The 18,499-nt window shown below is 39.6% G+C and overlaps 1 protein-coding gene across 1 annotated transcript in view; it reads left to right on the forward strand.

The window, feature by feature from the left end:
• LOC117813785 (AP-3 complex subunit beta-2) overlaps nt 1-18,499 on the forward strand; it is a 54,111-nt gene that overhangs the window by 2,722 nt on the left and 32,890 nt on the right. Inside the window, exons 2-4 of the mRNA XM_034684821.1 lie at nt 15,799-15,874; nt 16,455-16,529; nt 16,867-16,962. Coding sequence (XP_034540712.1) covers nt 15,799-15,874; nt 16,455-16,529; nt 16,867-16,962 — 247 coding nt within the window. The remainder of the gene's footprint in view (nt 1-15,798; nt 15,875-16,454; nt 16,530-16,866; nt 16,963-18,499) is intronic.

Genomic DNA, 18,499 nt, shown 5'->3' on the forward strand with positions numbered 1-18,499 from the left:
ACATCTGTTGTCAAGACAGATCTCAATCTGGGGACATCTGTGATAGATTATTAAGATTTTTTTTGCCGGCTTTAATACAAGTGTACTTGGTAATGAAAGTTTGCAGAATAAAAAGTAGAAATTTGTTTATATATATATATAAATATATATATATATATTTATATTTATATGTCTGTTTGACCACAGTTGACCAGCAGAGGGAGCTCAGTCTTTATATAGACAGTAGATGGTATTTGTGACGGCACAGTGACCTCACCTTTCATTACAGGGGAGGAGATTTCTGCCTTGAAGGTGTTTGCCAATAGTTTGTCAAAGTTGTGAATCCCTCATGTCCCTCTCCTGCCCTTATTGATTGATTCAGGTGTCAGCTGGGTGTGTTCTTCCTCATAGTAGATCAATGTTTGCAGGAGTCGATGTCTACTCAGTGAGTTATAGATCAACCGGTTTGTCCGTCAACATGACAATGAAAGAGCTGACTCGACCTTCGCTGTCGTCTCCTTGGAGACACGGCAGATGTGAGTTGTTGCTTCAGTCTTCAAACCATGTCAATCTATCTGTTATTACTCCGAGGAAGCAGGGAAAAAAAGCACTTTTCCTCTCTGTAAGATGGTGTTTACCGACCTTCAGCACCATTTGTGAGTTCAGGAGGTTTGTTCATTGTCAGGACATGTACTAGTTTAATACTCACACTCCATGGAGTGTTGTGCTGAAGAGCAGAACATTTTGTTCTCAAAGCATTTCTTTTGTTGAGATTAAGCCAGTTTGCATCAACACGTGTCTGTCTTGGTGAATCTTAAGTGGAGAACTGTGGGCTTTTCAAAAACAGGGTTCAGGTGCAAGTTGTTTTGGGAAAATGTGACACTTTAATTTTTGCAAACATGTGCCAAACATATTTGTCTTGTTTGATATCTTTGCCTCCAAAGTTCAATAAAATTAGAAAAATGCATTTTTTTTTATAGAATCATTCATCATTTTATTTGCAAAATGCACTACTTCACTGTCATACTAAGAATTTCCTCAGCATAAAGAGTGAAAGTAGCAGATATGAACCAGCCTTTTTCAAAGGTGAAGAAGCAGCCCTTCAACATCCTGGTCAGCTATGAACATGTTTTATCTGTTTTGTCTAAAGTCTGAGAAAACAGACAAACCCTAGCTTTAAGCGTCCTACTCATAAACTGTATGGTCGTAGTATCCGGGACGTCACCCATCTGTTTCTGAAGCGCTGATTTGAAGCCAATCGTTGATGGGAGCCATATTGGATATACTGAAGTCAACCTAACGTCTGTTGAGCTAGTGTGAAGTAAAGAGGCGGTCTTGGTCCCTCCTTGCCAACATCTACAAAGTTCCCGCCTGTCAGTCAAGTCAGCTGTGCCTCTCATATGAAAAAGTCTTCATCTTAATATCTTCGAAATTGCCGTTTTATGAAAAAATGAACCCCCCGTACAGTGTGTGCTGACTGAGACTACACTTGTTTTTTGCACCAGGCTGTAAACATGTTTATTTCTACTGCAAAGATCGGCTTTTCTGAATTGGTGTTTGTGGTTTTCGGTACTTCCAGAGCCAGCCTAAAGTGGACACTGGAGGAACTGCAGTTTTTAACATTTCCTCATTGGCTTCAATTCTTGTGGCCGGAGGTTGCCGCTTGGTCTGACACCTACTCCCCTCAAAGGTTTGCAGGCAGTTAAAACTACAATATCAAAATGTAAAGTCATGCTGCTGATAGTTCCATTTGCACGTATAGGTCGAAGAGAGACATCAGTTTTGATTTCAGTATGTTTCAAGACCAGTCAAAAACTCATCACAGGAGCTTTAATGAAATTCCGGAGCCACACTCAAGCACACACTTGAGGAACTGCAGTTTTTAACACTTCTGCATTGGCTTCAATTCTCACGCCTGGAGGTTGCCGCTTGGTCCTACTCTTTTCAGTCCTTATGCTAAGATAGGCAAAGCTAAATTAATTTCCCTAGAGTTTCTGCAGCAGGTAAAAACACAATTTGTTGAGTTCACACTTTCAGTTTTGTAAGGAATAAGACATATCTGTAGATTTACTCAGCTTTACTGGCTGTATTTAGAGAACGCTTCTTCAGATGCTGTAACAGTCCATATAATGAGCTTACTTTTACCATCTTCTGGATGTTGTGTTTCATTTAGCATATTGACACAAGAGTCATATCAATTTGCCTATCTAGACGAATCAAATATGTTATTTCCAAATATGAAACTTCTACCTCCCTGAAAACACTCATTAGCATTTTGGAAAGCGCTGAAGCTACCACATTAAATCTAAAAGGCTTATTTCCATATTGGTCCCAGCAGGAAAGGGGATGAATTTGAATTTCAGCATAAGGACTCAGATTCACTCTTTCAGCAGTTTATTAATTCATGAAAGTCTTCATATATTTCTCTGGAGATCATTCTATTAAGCTTTCTTCATTTACAGAATTTGATGCCACAGCGCTGCACCTAAAAATCAGAGAGAAAGGATGTGACAAGAAAAAAAGAGGAGAGTGTAGAAGTTAGGCAGCAGTTGTTTTTGGTTGTCAGAATGAGAGATGCAGAGGATCGGATCTTCTTGAAATGTTTTTAAAAATGGCTGCATGTCTTTTCTTTTCTGTGGTGTAAGGTATGAACTAGATTTACCTTCATATCAAGAACTAAAGACTTAACTAAGCTCTGACTGTCTGTTCATTGATCATTTCTGTTTTTATTATCAGACTCTGCTTTAGTTTATAACAGGAGTGTCATTGTTAATGTACGTCACAGTAAATGCTGCAGCTGGAGGGTGTGAATCTTGTCAACACCACAGGTTAAAAAACGTATAAGTCTCTGGCAAATCTCAACACCTAACTGATCTGTTACAGATCACAGGAAGAGCATATGTGAATTGCGCTTCAAGGCGGTTATTTTGGTTCCAGCCGAAGAGAAAAGAGTGGGAGAGAGAGAGTGAGAGAGAAAGAGAGTTGTCCTGATCACGACTCTGCCAAGAAAGCTGAGTCACGAAAGACCAGAGAAGAAAAAACAGGACCTCACATAGTATTAAAAATGAAGAAGACTGGGGCTATTTTCACCTAATGAGCAGAAGGTGTTAGTGATATTTAAAAGCATCTGTCGGGTAAGGGAAAAAGGTTTGTTGGCAGTTAGACAGAAGATAAAGAAAGAGTGTGAAAGAGTGAGAGTAAAGGTGAATGAGGTAAACGAGACTTCTGGCTGCTGATGTGAAGAGGCGGAGCGAAAGATGACAAGCATGAAGCAGGGGGGAGTGATTACGTGGCCTGAAATGGGAGAGGCTGTGTCATTGTTGGAGAGCTTGGGTACATGGACGTGTTGCACAGGGAGGCAGAGAGAGGCTGGTGCAGCAGCAGCAGCAGCAGCAGCAGCAGGGACCACATGAGCAGCGGGAGGAGTCGCGAGAAGAGAGGAGGCTTCACGGTGAATAAAACTCCACGCCCCTCTCTGTCGAGCATCCATTTACTGAGCAGCTGATGTCTGCTGCCTCACTGGATGCGTACAGACTCAGCAGTATCAGGAGAAAACCTACAGTGCACCGGGGCTCTTGTGGATTTGGATTACAGCACAGAGTATATCGTTCTTGTCTCCGTGGAGAAGTCTTTTAGCAGGCGCTGGAGCATTTCTGGAGAGGTTTTATTGCATCACTTCAGCAAGAAACGTGTCCACGTTGGATATATTTAACCTCAAAGGAAGGGAGTATTTATAACTGAGGCATCTCTCTGCTGCATGAAATCTAACCGAAGAGGATCAGGAGAATTGATCCAACTAATTAACACGAAGGGTTAGCTCGAGGAAACTGCTGTGTTGGCACTAAATCTACCTGGGATTCTACAGGTTTTCCCCCAAAGTTGCAAACATGACCACCATGCAGAAGCTCCTGCAGCTGCCGGTGAACGCAGTGAACATTGTGAAGACGGTGCAGAGTCAGGTCCAAGGCCAGGAGGAAGACAAGAGCCCTGTGCTGACCCCTGACAGCGGGCAGTCCTGGTACAGCGCCCTGCAGCCCGACGAGCTGCGACACCTCAGATCTGGGGGTACAGGTGGCGGAGGAGGAGGAGGTGGGGACCACGAGGAACGAGCACCACTGGAGGAAGGTGGTGGAGGTGGCACAGGTGGTAGTGGCTTCCAAAATCAACCTTTGCGGTAGGATAATCCAGGAGGATGCATACCTGTTCACTTCTTTGGGCATTAAGGTGATACTTTTCCAGGGCTTAGTGCAACCCATGCAAGCAGACAGCACACTTTAATTATTTAGAGAATAAGGTAAGGGATGCGATTGGTTCCCAGCCTTAGGGTCAGAAACACTGAAGAGGTCAAAAGACAGATTTTGACTTTCATGAGGCTTTTAAATGTACCACCAACTACATTTATTTACCTTTCTGATTCTTAGATTTTGTGACATACTTTATGAAAATACTGGATTTATTCCGCCGCCTAGTCTAAGTTGAACTATTTGCAACATATGGGCACAGACAGCACATGACGAGGCTTGGCTCAAATGCTTTATTCTTGGGGTGCACCCAAAGTAGATTGGAGACCTCCTTTGTGCAACTTTTTAGTGAACTAATACATGTAGTGGCTATTCTATAGAGAATATAGACTTCAGTATTAATGACTGATCCATCTACAGACTGTTTCTAATAAAGTGTGTGTCATAAAATACTGACAGTGCCCATCAGAGTTTCACAGAGTCTTTACCAACCAATGGTGCAAACACCTTAAAATATTCAGTTAAGTGTAGTGTATTTAGGGTTGCAAAATTCTGGGAATTTTCAAAGTTGGAAACTTTCCATGGGAATAAATGGGAATAAACCAGGAATTTACTTAATTGAAGGTTGGCTCTTATTAGGGAACTTACATGTAGTTGGGGAAAATATATTTTAGCATAATCCTGACGAAAACAACCAGATTCCATTGAAAGTACAGTTGAATATCTATGCTATTCCTCAATCACACGCACATAGCACACTGCTTACTGAGGGGCTATTGAGACCATCTGTTCCTGAGCGCTGTTTTGAAGCCAATCGACAGCGGCAGCCATGTTGGAAATGCAGAACTCAACCAGGCAGAGTGTGACGTAAAGGGGCGGAGTTTGAGCCTCCGAGCCAACAGCTATGTGTTCCCGACCGGGAGTCAAGTCAGTCATGTCCTTCTTTGGGCAAAAACTCGTAGTCTTAATATCTTCTGAACCATCGCATTAGAAAAAAATTCAACCCAAGTACAGTGTGTGCCGATAGAGAGATTAGCTACGTAGGGCCAAGCCACTTTTTGAACCAGTATAGAAACATGTTTATTAATGCTGCAAAGATCGTCTTTTTTGAATTGGGGTCTATGTCGTTTCCGGTGTTTCTGCAGCCAGCCTCAAGTGGATTCTTGATGAATTGCAGTTTATAACACTTCCGCATGGGCTTCATAGTCTGAGACCGGAGGTTGCCGCTTGATTCCCCCACCACATGCACAGATGATTTATATTTTGGATGGATGTCTGCATAACAAAACAATTATTTATGCTTGGATATGATACTTTTCTGTTAAATTACCCTCCATTCCCAGTTAATTCCCATACATTCCCATTTATTCCCATTGAAAGTTTCCAAGTTGGAATATTTCCAAAATTCCCCAGCTTAACTTCCCATGGAAATTTACCAGAAACTTTGCGGAAATGTTCCACCCTTTGCAACCCTAAGTGTAATACAACAACGTCAGGAAAAGGAAATCTAATTTCCAACCAACCATTTTACCACTGACATGTCCTATTGGTTCAACTCACATGCAAGGATTACATTGGTTTTGAAACATTCGCTACACTGCCTTAGCTGGTGTTGGGAGTAGACATCCAATCACATTTAAGGATCACTTGTCAAAAGAGATGAAAACCAATGGCATTAGACTTCATCTGTGCCTTGAAAGGTGGTAGCCAAGTGTAAAAGTGAATTCACTTTACCTTCACTAGATTATATGTAATAGTTCCAAACGTTTCCTCAATGTGGCTGTGGATATATCCCATGCATACTCAATACATAAATACAATAAATCAGACCTATGATATCATTCAAAGTCCATGAGAGCTGCTGTGCTTTTTGGTTAATTAGACTGCAAACCAACTAAATATGAACATCAAAAGTGCTCTTCACAATCTGATTCGCTTTGAGAGAGTTATAATTACACTTTAGGACTTTTATTGAGTCATACTTATAAAGTAGAATATTTTTCTGTTGACTGGATGAGGACTTTTCTGAAGTGCACTTGTGGTTGGTTTATGTAAGCGTATTTTTCATCTGTCACCAAGAAAACAAGAAACTTTTAAAGTCTCTTCTAAAAGAGTCAGCTTATGTAAAACAGCCTCACCAGCTTCTTATGAATGCAAGCTTTTTTCTGATTCATGCAAATACATTTCCATATCTACTCTCTCTAATGTTTTTGCACTTATGCGTAGCTCTCTCTTCTTGGTGGACAGAAACGACATCTTTTATCGTTGAGCGCTGGCCTACTTCCGCAGAGACTTTCCAGCTGGAGAGTGGTGCAGATCTTTTGGCTGGGTTTTGTGCCAGGTAACCTGACCACTGGTGTACTCTGTTGTACCACAGCGGGTTAAATAATTCAGAGGTGTTTGTAAATTCAGCTGTTGTCCATCAGGGAGGACGGGACAAATCCAGGGAAATAAGAGAACCAGTGTGGGAGTAGAATTACTGCCAGCCCTTTGGGCAGGAGCAGAGACGTATGAACCCAATCAGAGGGTCGTTTTTCATGAAGTTTCTCCAGACAAGGCTTTCTTTCTAAGATTACTCACTGAGGTGGCATTTATGGTTTGTTGGAATAAATCATAGTTGAGGAGAAAGAATTGTGAAGTAACTGGAGTGGTCCACCTTTGATCCTTAAACTGCACTGAAGTATTTTGTTCTGTGGAAAATAAGTTTGGAGTGTGAAATTTTCTTCAGTCCAACTTTTTCTCCTGTTGGATGATATAACTCTGCTTTCAAGCAACCATATCTGCCCTGACTTGTACAGACATTGTTCTATTTACACAGACTCTCAGGAAGGCCGGTAGTCCATTCTTTTATAATATGCAGATTGCAAATGCAGTCACTTGACATGTCGGGAAATATCTCCAAAATTATGTCAAAAATGATTCACCCTACCCGAAGCAGCATCATCATCTCTATTTATCATTTTACAATATTGTTTGGATGGCTGTGACTTCCTGTAGTATGTTGAGTAACACCACATCATCCTCTTGACCACCAATTGTTAAATACCACCATCTCAGTTAGGTCAATATTAGTGGCTTGCTTGTCAGTCATATCCTGCTAACAAATGTAGAAAAGGACCTCAAAAAAATAATGAATAAAAAAATTTTTTAGATGGATGAAGCTCCAGCCGTGTGCTATTCTAAACTGGTAATATCTCACATATCTTATATACATTTTTTGAGTTATATTTTGGGGGCTTTTACACCTTTATTTTAGAGAGGTCAGAACAGTGGATAGAGCAGGAAAACAGGAGAGAGTGGGGGAATGACATGTGGGAAATGGGCAGCAGGCTGGAACCCAACCCGTGCTCCCTGCTATATTGGTGCGTCACTTCACCATTAGGCTGAATCCACACCCTATCCTCTATCTCTATTCATTTTTGAAAGGCAGACAGCACCTCAATGTCAGATAATTGGAGTTAAATAATATTATGAAAAAGGCAGCTTGTAATCTAAGAGAGTTAAAATAGTTTCTTCAAAACTTTGTTAATAAGAGGGACATTTCACTGATGTCAAAATAAAATGTACATTCAAAATAGAAGTATTATCAACCGTCGGTAGTCCAAGTTTTGATGGGTTTGTCTTTACAGGAGTTCTATGTCTTAACCTACAACATTTTTCAAGTCAAATAATAGGACTGGTGTTTTTTTTTTATTCTATTGACCAACAAACAAACCAGTGTCATGACACTAGACTGTTTAAATAATGGATGTAGTATCCGTGACGTCGCCCATCTGTTTCTGAAGCACTGTGCTGAAGCAGATGATCGGAGGGAACCATATTGGAAATGCTGAACTCAACCTAACTTCAGTCGAGGTAAAGAGGTGGGCTTTGAGCCTCCTAGCCAACAGTTACAGTGTTCCTGCCAATCAATCAAGTCAGCTGTGCCTCTCATAATGGAAAATTTGTAATCTTAATATCTTTGCGTGTGTGCCGATCGAGAAATGAGCTATCCAGACTGCACTCGTATTTTGTACCAGGCTGTAAACATGTTCATTTCTGCTGTAAAGATCGGCTTTTTTAAATGGGTGTGTATGTGGTTTCCGGTACTTCCGGAGCCAGCCTCAAGCAGATCCTTGATGAACTGCAGTTTTGAGCACTTCTGCATTGGACTCATATTTTGAGACCAGAGGTTGCCGCTTTAATTCTGCTGACCAACAAACAAACAAATGTCATGACCTGGCTCAAACGCCATGACAAAATGGAAACACACGGCTGTTTTAAACGGTGAAAGGTTTATTTACAAAAGAGAGTATCAGTAATTCAAGAATGATTTACAAAGATCATGAAGTGTATGCCACTACATCAATGGATTGGTGTGTCGTTTGTTGGGTGAGTGAACTAATGTATGGAGCATGGTGGATGATGAAAATAAATTACAACCATAGCAGAAGCCAACTCAACAAAACATGTTGTTGCGTGATCTCAAATGAGAATAATAGGAGGGCTGTTTGGTGGTGTTCGTACCACATGTTGAACTCATCTGGTGGTCACAAACTGGAGAGAAGTTATTACCTGTTGACAGGTCCAATGTTTGGCCGCTGCTTCCGTCAAATGTAATCCATGTTTTCAGGTCCAGTTTTAATTAGATCTTCATAAACCTGTTTGTCTGCAAACAAGCCTCACAAATCCCTGTCACTTAAATGATTAGTGATGTGGATGAAGGTGGTTAACAGACACATGCAGTAAAACTAATTAAGCCTGTGGTTGATATGTGTCTCTGCTCAGCCGTACATTTAGAAAGAGTCGTCGTGTTTTTCTAATTGACCTGTCTATCATAAATTCCTTCTTCCATGAGTGTCTGTTACATCCAGAGCAGAGGTTTGAGTTGCTTTCAGCTGGAAGCAGTGAGAGTGAGACGTAGTAAAAACAAGGTCAGAGCAACATCATTTAACAGCACTATGGTTCAATGAGTTTGCTCCTTAATGGAAAGTCTGCCTCTGTTTCATCACATTACACCCCGTATGATTCCTGAATATTGGGGCGGATTTGTGAGTCTTGAAAGAAGATTTGACAACAAAGGTGAAGCCTGAGGTTTAGAGAGATTTACTGTATGGTTTTATAGCCACAGGACCAGGATGGCTCCCTGGCAGTGTCAGTCTCCAGACTGTGCTTACTCAACAACTGTGGATGGACTGTTATGAAATAAATACTGACATTTATGAGGCCCAGATGATAAAACTAAATGCATCCTCCCCTGACTTCTCCTGTAAAACTGACATTTTTCATGTAAAGTGAAATATCTCAAAAATGAGTTGATGGATTTCTGTAATATTTGGTACACCCATTCATGTTCCCTTGAGGATGAACCACAGCACGTTTTGGTAATTTCTGGCTAAGTATAGGCTCTGTGTTTGGTGCTAATAAGCTAATGTCAGCATGTCAAGATCAAGCGGCAACCTCCGGTCTCAAAATATGAAGCCCATGCGGAAGTGTTATAAACTGCAATTCATCGAGAATCCACTTGAGGCTGGCTGCAGAAACACCAGAAACCACATAGACATCAATTCAAAAAAGCTGATCTTTGCAGCATTAATAAACATGCCCCATGCATTTACAGCCTGGTTCAAAAAACGTCTTGGTTCTACGTAGCTAATTTCTCTATTGGCACACACTGTACGTGGGTTGAATTTTTTTCTAACGCGACAGTTCAGAAGATATTAAGATTACGAGTTTTTGCCCAAATAAGGACATGACTGACTAGACTACTGGACGTGAACACATAGCTGTTGGCTAGGAGGGTCAAACTCCGCCCCTTTACATCACAGTATGCCTGGTTGAGTTCCACATTTACATTATGGCTCCCGCCGACAATTGGCTTCAGGAACAGATGGGTGACGTCACGGATATTACGTCCATTATTAATACCGTAAAACCACAATGTTGGGCACAGATTTAGCCTAATGGTTAAGTTGCACACCCGTATAACAGGCGGCCTGGGTTTGATTCCAGATTGCAACCCTCTTCCTGCATGTCATTCTCCTGCTCTCTCTCCCAGTTTCTTGCTCTATCTGTCTATCCTCTCAAAAATAAAGGTGTGAAAGCCCCCAAAATATAACTTAAAAAATAAAAATACTACATTAGCATCATTATTGTTAGCATGATGATGTTAAAGTCACTGTGCTGTTCTCATAGCACTCCATGGCTGCAGTCAGAAAGTAATTTTATCCAAGGAATTAAACAAACGAGAGGCATCAATATGATAGCCATGATGGAGCTGGTCTTTCCCCCCAGACTCTTGATTCCAGATCTTGGATTGATACAGATGGGCAGTAAAATGTTAACACTCTATCTCAAGGCGATACATTAACAACACAAAATATAACTCTGTTAGAATTTAAATTAAGACATGAACTTTAGTGCAGTGGTTTTTCTTCCTTTAAAAAATGTTGTATCTTTTTTATTGACCTCGTGACTTTTTCCATCAAGTTCCAGATAAATGTTAAAAAACAGAAACAAGCCTGTTTTTTTTTTTACTGCAGCCCACTGATTCTTTAACTTTGCATTACATTACCTACATATTTGTCCAAGTATTAACAGGCATAAGATAGATAACCAAATGTAAGATACTGTATGTATTTGTTAGCACCAGTTGCTCTATTGGGTGTTTTCGGTTTGACCTCTGCTTTAATATTTAGTGTTTATATACTTTGTTTGGAGAAACACTTCAGGCTTGACATCAAATGCAGGGGATGGATGAGTTTTCTGGCTGTAATAAGGAGACTAGTTGATAGGAATGTTCAAATTTTCTGGAGTCTTGTCCACAGGCCGCAACCCATCATCCGATTTCACAGGGAGAAATGAACCAGTGGGGCCCTCATTTTCTGCTGGAAATCAGCATTAGTGTAACACATCCTCATGTCTGGGCTTTCATCGCTTTGGGCGAGTTATCTTTACATTTTTCACAGATTTATATTTTAAATTTGTTTTGGGACACAGCCTCAAATATGCATCTAAGAAACCAGAGTAAGTTCAGCGCTGGCTTCCAAAAATAATCCGTCACAAATGGCATTTTATAGATACTGTCAGGTTTTAATGTGACACCCTTTGATGAATTAATGTTTGAAGTGTGTGACGGAGTGAACTGTATTACTCATGCAATGAAATTATTAACACTTTGATGCTTGATGATGGAGACGGAAGAGGACAACTTTCTGTGCACACAGGAAAACTTGCATGCACACACACACACATTACTTGAGACATGATAAATCAGCTGTGTTCTGCAGCAGCCACCTCCTGACAGATTGAGTGCTTCCATTCATTCATGTCACAACAACAAAACAGAGGAAATATAAAGTACGACCCGTCAGTCTTCCAGGCAGAGAAATAAAGTAAACATCAAAACAAAGTTGGATCGTCCACTTTAGAAAGTAATCTCTGAGGCTTTTCTTTTATTGTGAGGACTATTTGTGGTATTACTGCATGTATGACCGGGCTATTAGCGGCAAAACAAAGTAAATAAGTAGACTGCAATCATTATGAGAAGTTTAGCTTCAATTTACTGTAAAGATCACCAGTCAGAGCTTAAAAAGAAAGAAAAAGAAAGATATAGAAATCTAAGATCAAGAAAGATAGTAAAATTAGTTAAAATAAATGAATAAATGTCATTAAAACTCAGTTTGTTAAAAGAAATTAAAAGTTTGTAGTTACAGAAAAAAAAACTAAGTTTGAAAAAAAAAAAAAAAGATATTTAAGCTGTTTTGAATTTTCAAAGATTTTAAACATCTGCATTTGGATTCAAATCAACTTTAGAATACATGTTTAAGCTTGTGAAAATGGCTGATGATGCTAATAATCAAAATTTGTCAGAGAATATCGGGACTCCAGACAAGGAAGATTTTAAGAGGGGTAGACATGATATGAGTATTTAAATATGGCCCAAAAAAAAAAGGAAATTCAACTTTTTTAAGATCTGAAAAACATTTTATACAACACATTTGTTGAACAAAAAAAAAGCAGGTTTGTGTCAGGCTAACACTGTTAAAATTATTCTTGTATTAAGCTGAGTAAACCACATGACTCCAAGACTCCAATGTTTCTTACTGGATCGTGTATTTTTGTGCTGTTGCATCCCCTTTAACTAGATAATAATAATAATGATAAAGTTTATTTATGTAGCACTTATCAAAACAGACATTACAAAGTGTTTTACATCATAAAAACCCACAATAATAAACAAAGCATGATGGGATACAATTAAAGCAAGACAATTTAAGAGGAACAGCTGAATAAAAGAGTAAAAGAGATTAAAACATTTAAAATCTGTAAAACAAATATAAACAACGAGGGAATAAAAGAAAAACCAGCAGACACTCAGGAGACCACACCACCTTTCAGACAGAGCTACCTTTAATATGATATATTTCTAAACAACAGAGCAGCCAGTGTCCAGACTGTATAATACCCACACCATCTAACACCTGCTGTACAGCATGAACCAGGAGTCTTCAGTGGCAGGCGTAGATCTGTGTGTGTCTGCAGCTCAGCTCCACAGACCTTCAGTCCCCTGTGAAGAAAAAACTAACTGTCAGAAGCAACAAAGGCTCTGCAGGAAGGCAGGAAATCACTTAACTTCATTTTATTGCATCCTTTGTTGCCTTGGAAACTAGGCAGGGGAAAATGAGCTGCTCTGCGGTTATTTAATCACCCCGCCCACCGCTGATCAAACCCCTCCCCTTAAGTCACACACCTCAGAGGGACACGTTTAATCCGTTCCAGTCAGCAGAATCTGTGTTGGGGGGTTTGGTAGTTTTGAGTTTTTGGTAGATCGTCACACACACTCTACGGGGAGTGAACTTTTTCATAACGTGGCAATTTTGAAGATATTAAGATGACAAGTTTTCCATTATGGGAGGCACAGCTGACTTGATTGACAGGCGGGGACACTGTAGCTGTTGGTGAGGAGGCTCAAAGCCCACCTCTTTACCTCACACTAGCTCAACAGAATTTTGGTTGAGTTCAACATTTCCAATATGGCTGCCACCAACAATTGACCTCAAAACAGCACTTCAGAAACAGATGGGTGAAGTCACGGATACAACATCCACTTTTTTTATACAGTCTATGGGCACAATACCTGCATGTGTCCTGTCTTTAGCTCATAGTAATTTAGAGGCTGTCTGTTGATGGAAACATACTAAAAAAGTCGTGCCGCATAAAAAAAAACAGCGTTGTTCTAATGTCAGAATCTTCAAGTACTTTGGTTTATTCAAAAGTTTATAACGTGATTTTAAAAGTTCGTATTATCCGAATGTGAAAGAGTTATTGTTGTACTTGACATTTGCAAAGCTCCCTGAGTGTTTGTCAGAAAATGTCATTGATTGGCATTTTTCCACCTCCAGCGAGGCTCCTGTCTTTGTCCTGTCAGCTGAAGCAGGGATCCTGTCTGCACTGATCTGCTCCCTCTGACTAACCATCACTGTCTGCAGGTTCCCTCTGGCAACTTGTGGTGTAGTGACTGTCCGTGTTGTTTATGTGTGTTTGGATTGCAGCAGGGTGGAGATGTCAGCTTAGATATTGACACACACACAACCACACACACACACACACACACACACACACACACACACACACACACACACACACATACTGATCCAGCCTAGATCCTGCTTCTCATGGGTGAAGTAGATGGTGTGTTCATGGTGTGTCTGAGAGAAACAATGAGCTGATGTAGTTTCAGAGTGACGTGTTACCTGGGCTAAAGTTGCTGTTTTGTTGATAAAAAAACAGTCACTGTTATCCTCATAAAATGACATTTCCACCAATACATACAGCAGTTTGTAGGTCGCCATTGTTCCTGTACATAAACACTACTATTTCTGATACCTAACTTTGATAAAAACAACACTCTGGTCGACAAACAAACAATATCTCAACTGTGGATTACCACAAAATTGACTAACGGTGTCCAAGATAATGGAAGGAAAAAAACAAGATAACTTAAATGATACCAGGATTTGTCATTTAGTGTTAACTGCAAGAACATTTGAATTATTGAATTATTCCGTAACAGAACCCTACATAACCAAGATAAATTATTTTTTGTTTAATGCTAATTAGAAAAAAAAATTGCATGCTACCTTACTAAATGAAGATTTTGAAAATAGAAAATATATATTTTTTTAATAATGAGGAAATGATTCAAGAAATAATTTATTGCTGCTTAAAGCTCCTGTGAGGAACTTTCAATTTGTGTTGATTTTGGCGCCCCCCTGTAGACAAAGACATACATTGTTTCTGTTTGCCGATCTTGCCCTGAATATTCCAAGGCCGTGTTTTCTGACAATAATCCCACCCGGCTTCCTTTTAACACAGAAATGTATCACAGGTTGTGATTATTTGCCGTTGAAAAAGTAAAAAGGTTGTTTCTTTAGCATGCTGTCACTCATCTGGTCTGACATAGACTGTAGAAATAATGGATGTAGTATCTGTGACGTCACGCAACTGTTTTTGAAGCGCTGTTTTGAGGGCAATCGGCATGCGGCCATATTGGAAATGTTGAACTCAACATAACTGCCGTTGAGCGATTGTGAGGTAAAGAGGCGGACTTTGAGCCTCCTAGCCAACAGCTACAGTGTCCCCGCCTGTCAGTCAAGTCAGCTGTGCCTCTCATAATGGAAAACTAGTAATCTTAATATCTTCGAAATTGCCACATTAAAATTCACCCACCCTACAGTTTGTGCCAACAGAGCAATGAGCTATCCAGACTACACTAGTTTTTTTAACCAAGCTGTAAACATGTTTATTTCTGCTGTAAAGATTGACTTTTTTTGAATGGGTGTGTATGTGGTTTACTGTACTTCTGGAGAGAGCCTCAAGTGGACACTTGAGGAACTAGAGTTTTAACATTTACGCATTGATCTGACACCTACTCCCCTCACAGGGTTGCAGGCCTTTAAAACTACAATATAACATTTTAAATCATGCTGCTGAAAGTCCCATTTGCTCCTATAGGTCAAAGAGAGGCATCAGTTTTGATTTAAATGTTTCAAGCCCAGTCAAAAACTCTTCACATGAGCTCTAATGATCAGATCAATCTCTTTATCATCTAGTTTTCTGCATTAGAATCTTTATTACCTTTACGTTTGGTTATGAACTTACCTAAATCATATGAAAATGAGTTTGTGCGACCTAAAGGTCGAGTTCCAGATACAGTAGCTCACATCTTCTGTCAAACACATCTGATTTAGTGATGTTTTTAACTCCAGTCCAGCTGAAAATGTCTTTAATTTGTCTTGGATGTCACCATGTTTTAGGGATTATGTCACTTTACCCTTATCACACTATGAGCTGCAGTTTCAAAGGTTCCCATATTTTGCAGGCTGGAGTTCCCACTTCAAAGAGAATAATTTCTGGGTCACACTTGCAGACTTTCATACATTGGGAGGGTTGAATGGAAATTGTAAAACCAGCCTGTGTTTCTTGTTTGAAGTCTCAGCAATCGGAGTTGTTTTGCTGTTTACAGCACAGCAGCTAAGAAAGAGGCTGAAAATAACCTGCGTGCCGTGAGCTAATTTTGTGCGTTTTCCTCCCTCAGACACGACGACTTGAAGGAGATGCTGGACAGCAACAAAGACTCGCTGAAGCTGGAGGCAATGAAGCGGATCGTAGCTGTGAGTATGAATAATGTTTACTTTGGGATTTCACCGATCAGCAGGTGCAGCTGCTGGGCAAGAGAAGGACAAAGGCACGGCAGAGCTTTGTAAATAATGCCATATGTATAACACAACACGACACAACACGCAACCCACATGACTGTGAGAATCCAAAACATCTTCTTTATGCAGAGTTTTGGTCCAAAGTGCCCCCATGAAAGATCCTCTACAAACTGAAACTGTACTGTAGTTAGGATCCTGGAAGTGAAACACACAAGCTGCACAGTCAGCTGTTAAATATTCATCATCTGTGTGAGATTCCTCCCTCTGAAGCTCCACACCCAACTTCACATTCATCTTCCCTGCAGGACAGAAGAGATAAAAGGGAGAGAAGGAGAAATACAAGATAAAGAAAAGTTTCACCTTCTGTTGCAAATGATTCAAACTCCTGAAAAATGTCACCTTGTTGAATTGTCTGCTTTATATCTGGTGTGTGTGTGTGTGTGTGTGTGTGTGTGTGTGTGTGTGTGTGTGTGTGTGTGTGTGTGTGTGTGTGTGTGTGTGTGTGTGTGTGTGTGTGTGTGTGTGTTTTCTGCAGATGATCGCCCGGGGTAAAAATGCATCAGATCTCTTCCCTGCTGTGGTGAAGAATGTGGCGTGCAAAAACATTGAGGTTTGTGCTGAACTCCTGTTTCATGTATAATTCTCTCCTTTCCCTCAGCTAGTGCAGCTTAATGCCGTTAAAAAGTGTCTCTTTGCATTGAAGCTTTCATGTTTTATTTCTCCTTTTGCATCCTTGTAATTTATGCGTTACCTTATCACGTTTGAAAAAGCCTCATGGGGTTCGGCTTTATCGCACCTGAACAAAAATTGCAATTTTCCTCTCCTCCTTTGAATCGCTGTGCTTCATCTCTTCCTTTCAGATTGATCTCGGTGAACATAATTGAACTAATCTACATAATATGGGTTGAATTCGTTTTTTTTATCCTTGTCTGTTTTCTACCCTACAGGTGAAGAAGCTTGTCTACGTTTACTTAGTGCGATATGCTGAGGAGCAGCAGGATCTCGCTCTGCTCTCCATTTCAACATTTCAACGAGGGTTGAAGGTCAGTAGTTTGGAAGTCGATTGAGTCAAATCTTTTACACCAAAAGTTGGAGTTTAATGTAGAAAAGATATACTGGAGACATTTGGCAGCTTAGCTCTTTAAATGTCAATATTCTGGAGTTATCTGGTCCACCACTTTAGTACAGGTTGTTAGATTTCCACATTAATGGATCGACTATCATTCAGTTTGTTCATATGTGGTCACCAAACAGAGAGTGCTATGTTATTCTTATAATAGTTTTATTTAATCTTAATTTACTTTATTTATTAACTTATTTATTTATTGATAATTTTTTTTTGTTAATGTATTATCTTTTTCATTTTTTTGTCACTTTATTTTATATTATTTGATTCTATTCTATTCTATTTTATTTATTTATTTATTTATTTTAAGTATACCGTCTAATTTTTTTTAATGGTTTAGTATTTCAGTGTTTTATTATCTTTAGAAATTTATTTTATTTTGGTGAGTTTAATTTCCTGTGTTGAGTTTTAACATCTTATGTTTCCTCCAGTGTTTCCTCAATAATATAACACGAGAGCATTTCCTCAGTTCGTTCAGCAACCTATTTTTATTTTCCATTTATTTATTTTATATTTTTATTGTTATTACTAATATTGTTGCATATATTGTGTTCTTAACCTTAGGATTGTGTGTGTTTGTGGGGGTGGTGGTGGTTGGAGTCAGGGCTGGGGTTGGGACTAGGGTGGGGGAGTCTTTTTATTTTTATATATATCTTTCTTTTTTTATTTTTGTTCTATTCTATGTTGTTTTTATGTACAGCACTTTGTGTTACAATGTCATTGTATGAAAAGCGCCTTATAAATAAAGTCTGATTGGTTGATAAACAAGAAGTGCACATAGTCACCTTGAAGTCTCTTACTGGTTTGTGGACTGCTGCTTTGAGGCCTGGAGTTCCACACTCTGACACAAACCATCGTGTTTATATCTTTTTTTACTTTTATGAAACTTGCTGTAGAGACCACAAACTCATCTGTACAATGTTTACCAAGGTGATGGATCAAGTGAGGAGTAAGGCTATTTTCTGATGCAATATATAACCTCTTTTAATAAGAAGGTCTGGCCACCTGCTGACCATCAGAAAGAAGACAGCTTTCCCTTATTAGCTTCACTTATTAGACTAGCTCCATCCTCGTCATGCTGTCTTCGTTCCCAGACGTGTTTGTCACAGGTTTTATTTTATGTTTATATTCATAGATTGGTGTGAAAGTTCCAAAAGATGTGTCAATGTTCCCCCAAAGTACCAATTGTGATAACTTGAATCCTTAACCTGTGATTTAATACCATCATCAGGCAAAACATGTAATTAAAGACATTAGCCTGGACTGCAGATTGTTTTAAGCACCAATTAGTGCGTTCAGTTTTCTAATGACCACGCCCATTCCCCCTGCAAAGCATCAGCATGTTCACTGTAATTGTATTAGCATGCTGACATCAGCTTTTAGCCTGACACTACTCTATAAACTCTTGATGTTTTTATCCACATTTTGGAATAATCCTCCAAAGAATGTTCTTT

This window comes from Notolabrus celidotus, chromosome 6 (genome assembly GCF_009762535.1).
Source record: "Notolabrus celidotus isolate fNotCel1 chromosome 6, fNotCel1.pri, whole genome shotgun sequence".
In the NCBI taxonomy this organism is placed as follows: Eukaryota; Metazoa; Chordata; class Actinopteri; order Labriformes; family Labridae; genus Notolabrus; species Notolabrus celidotus.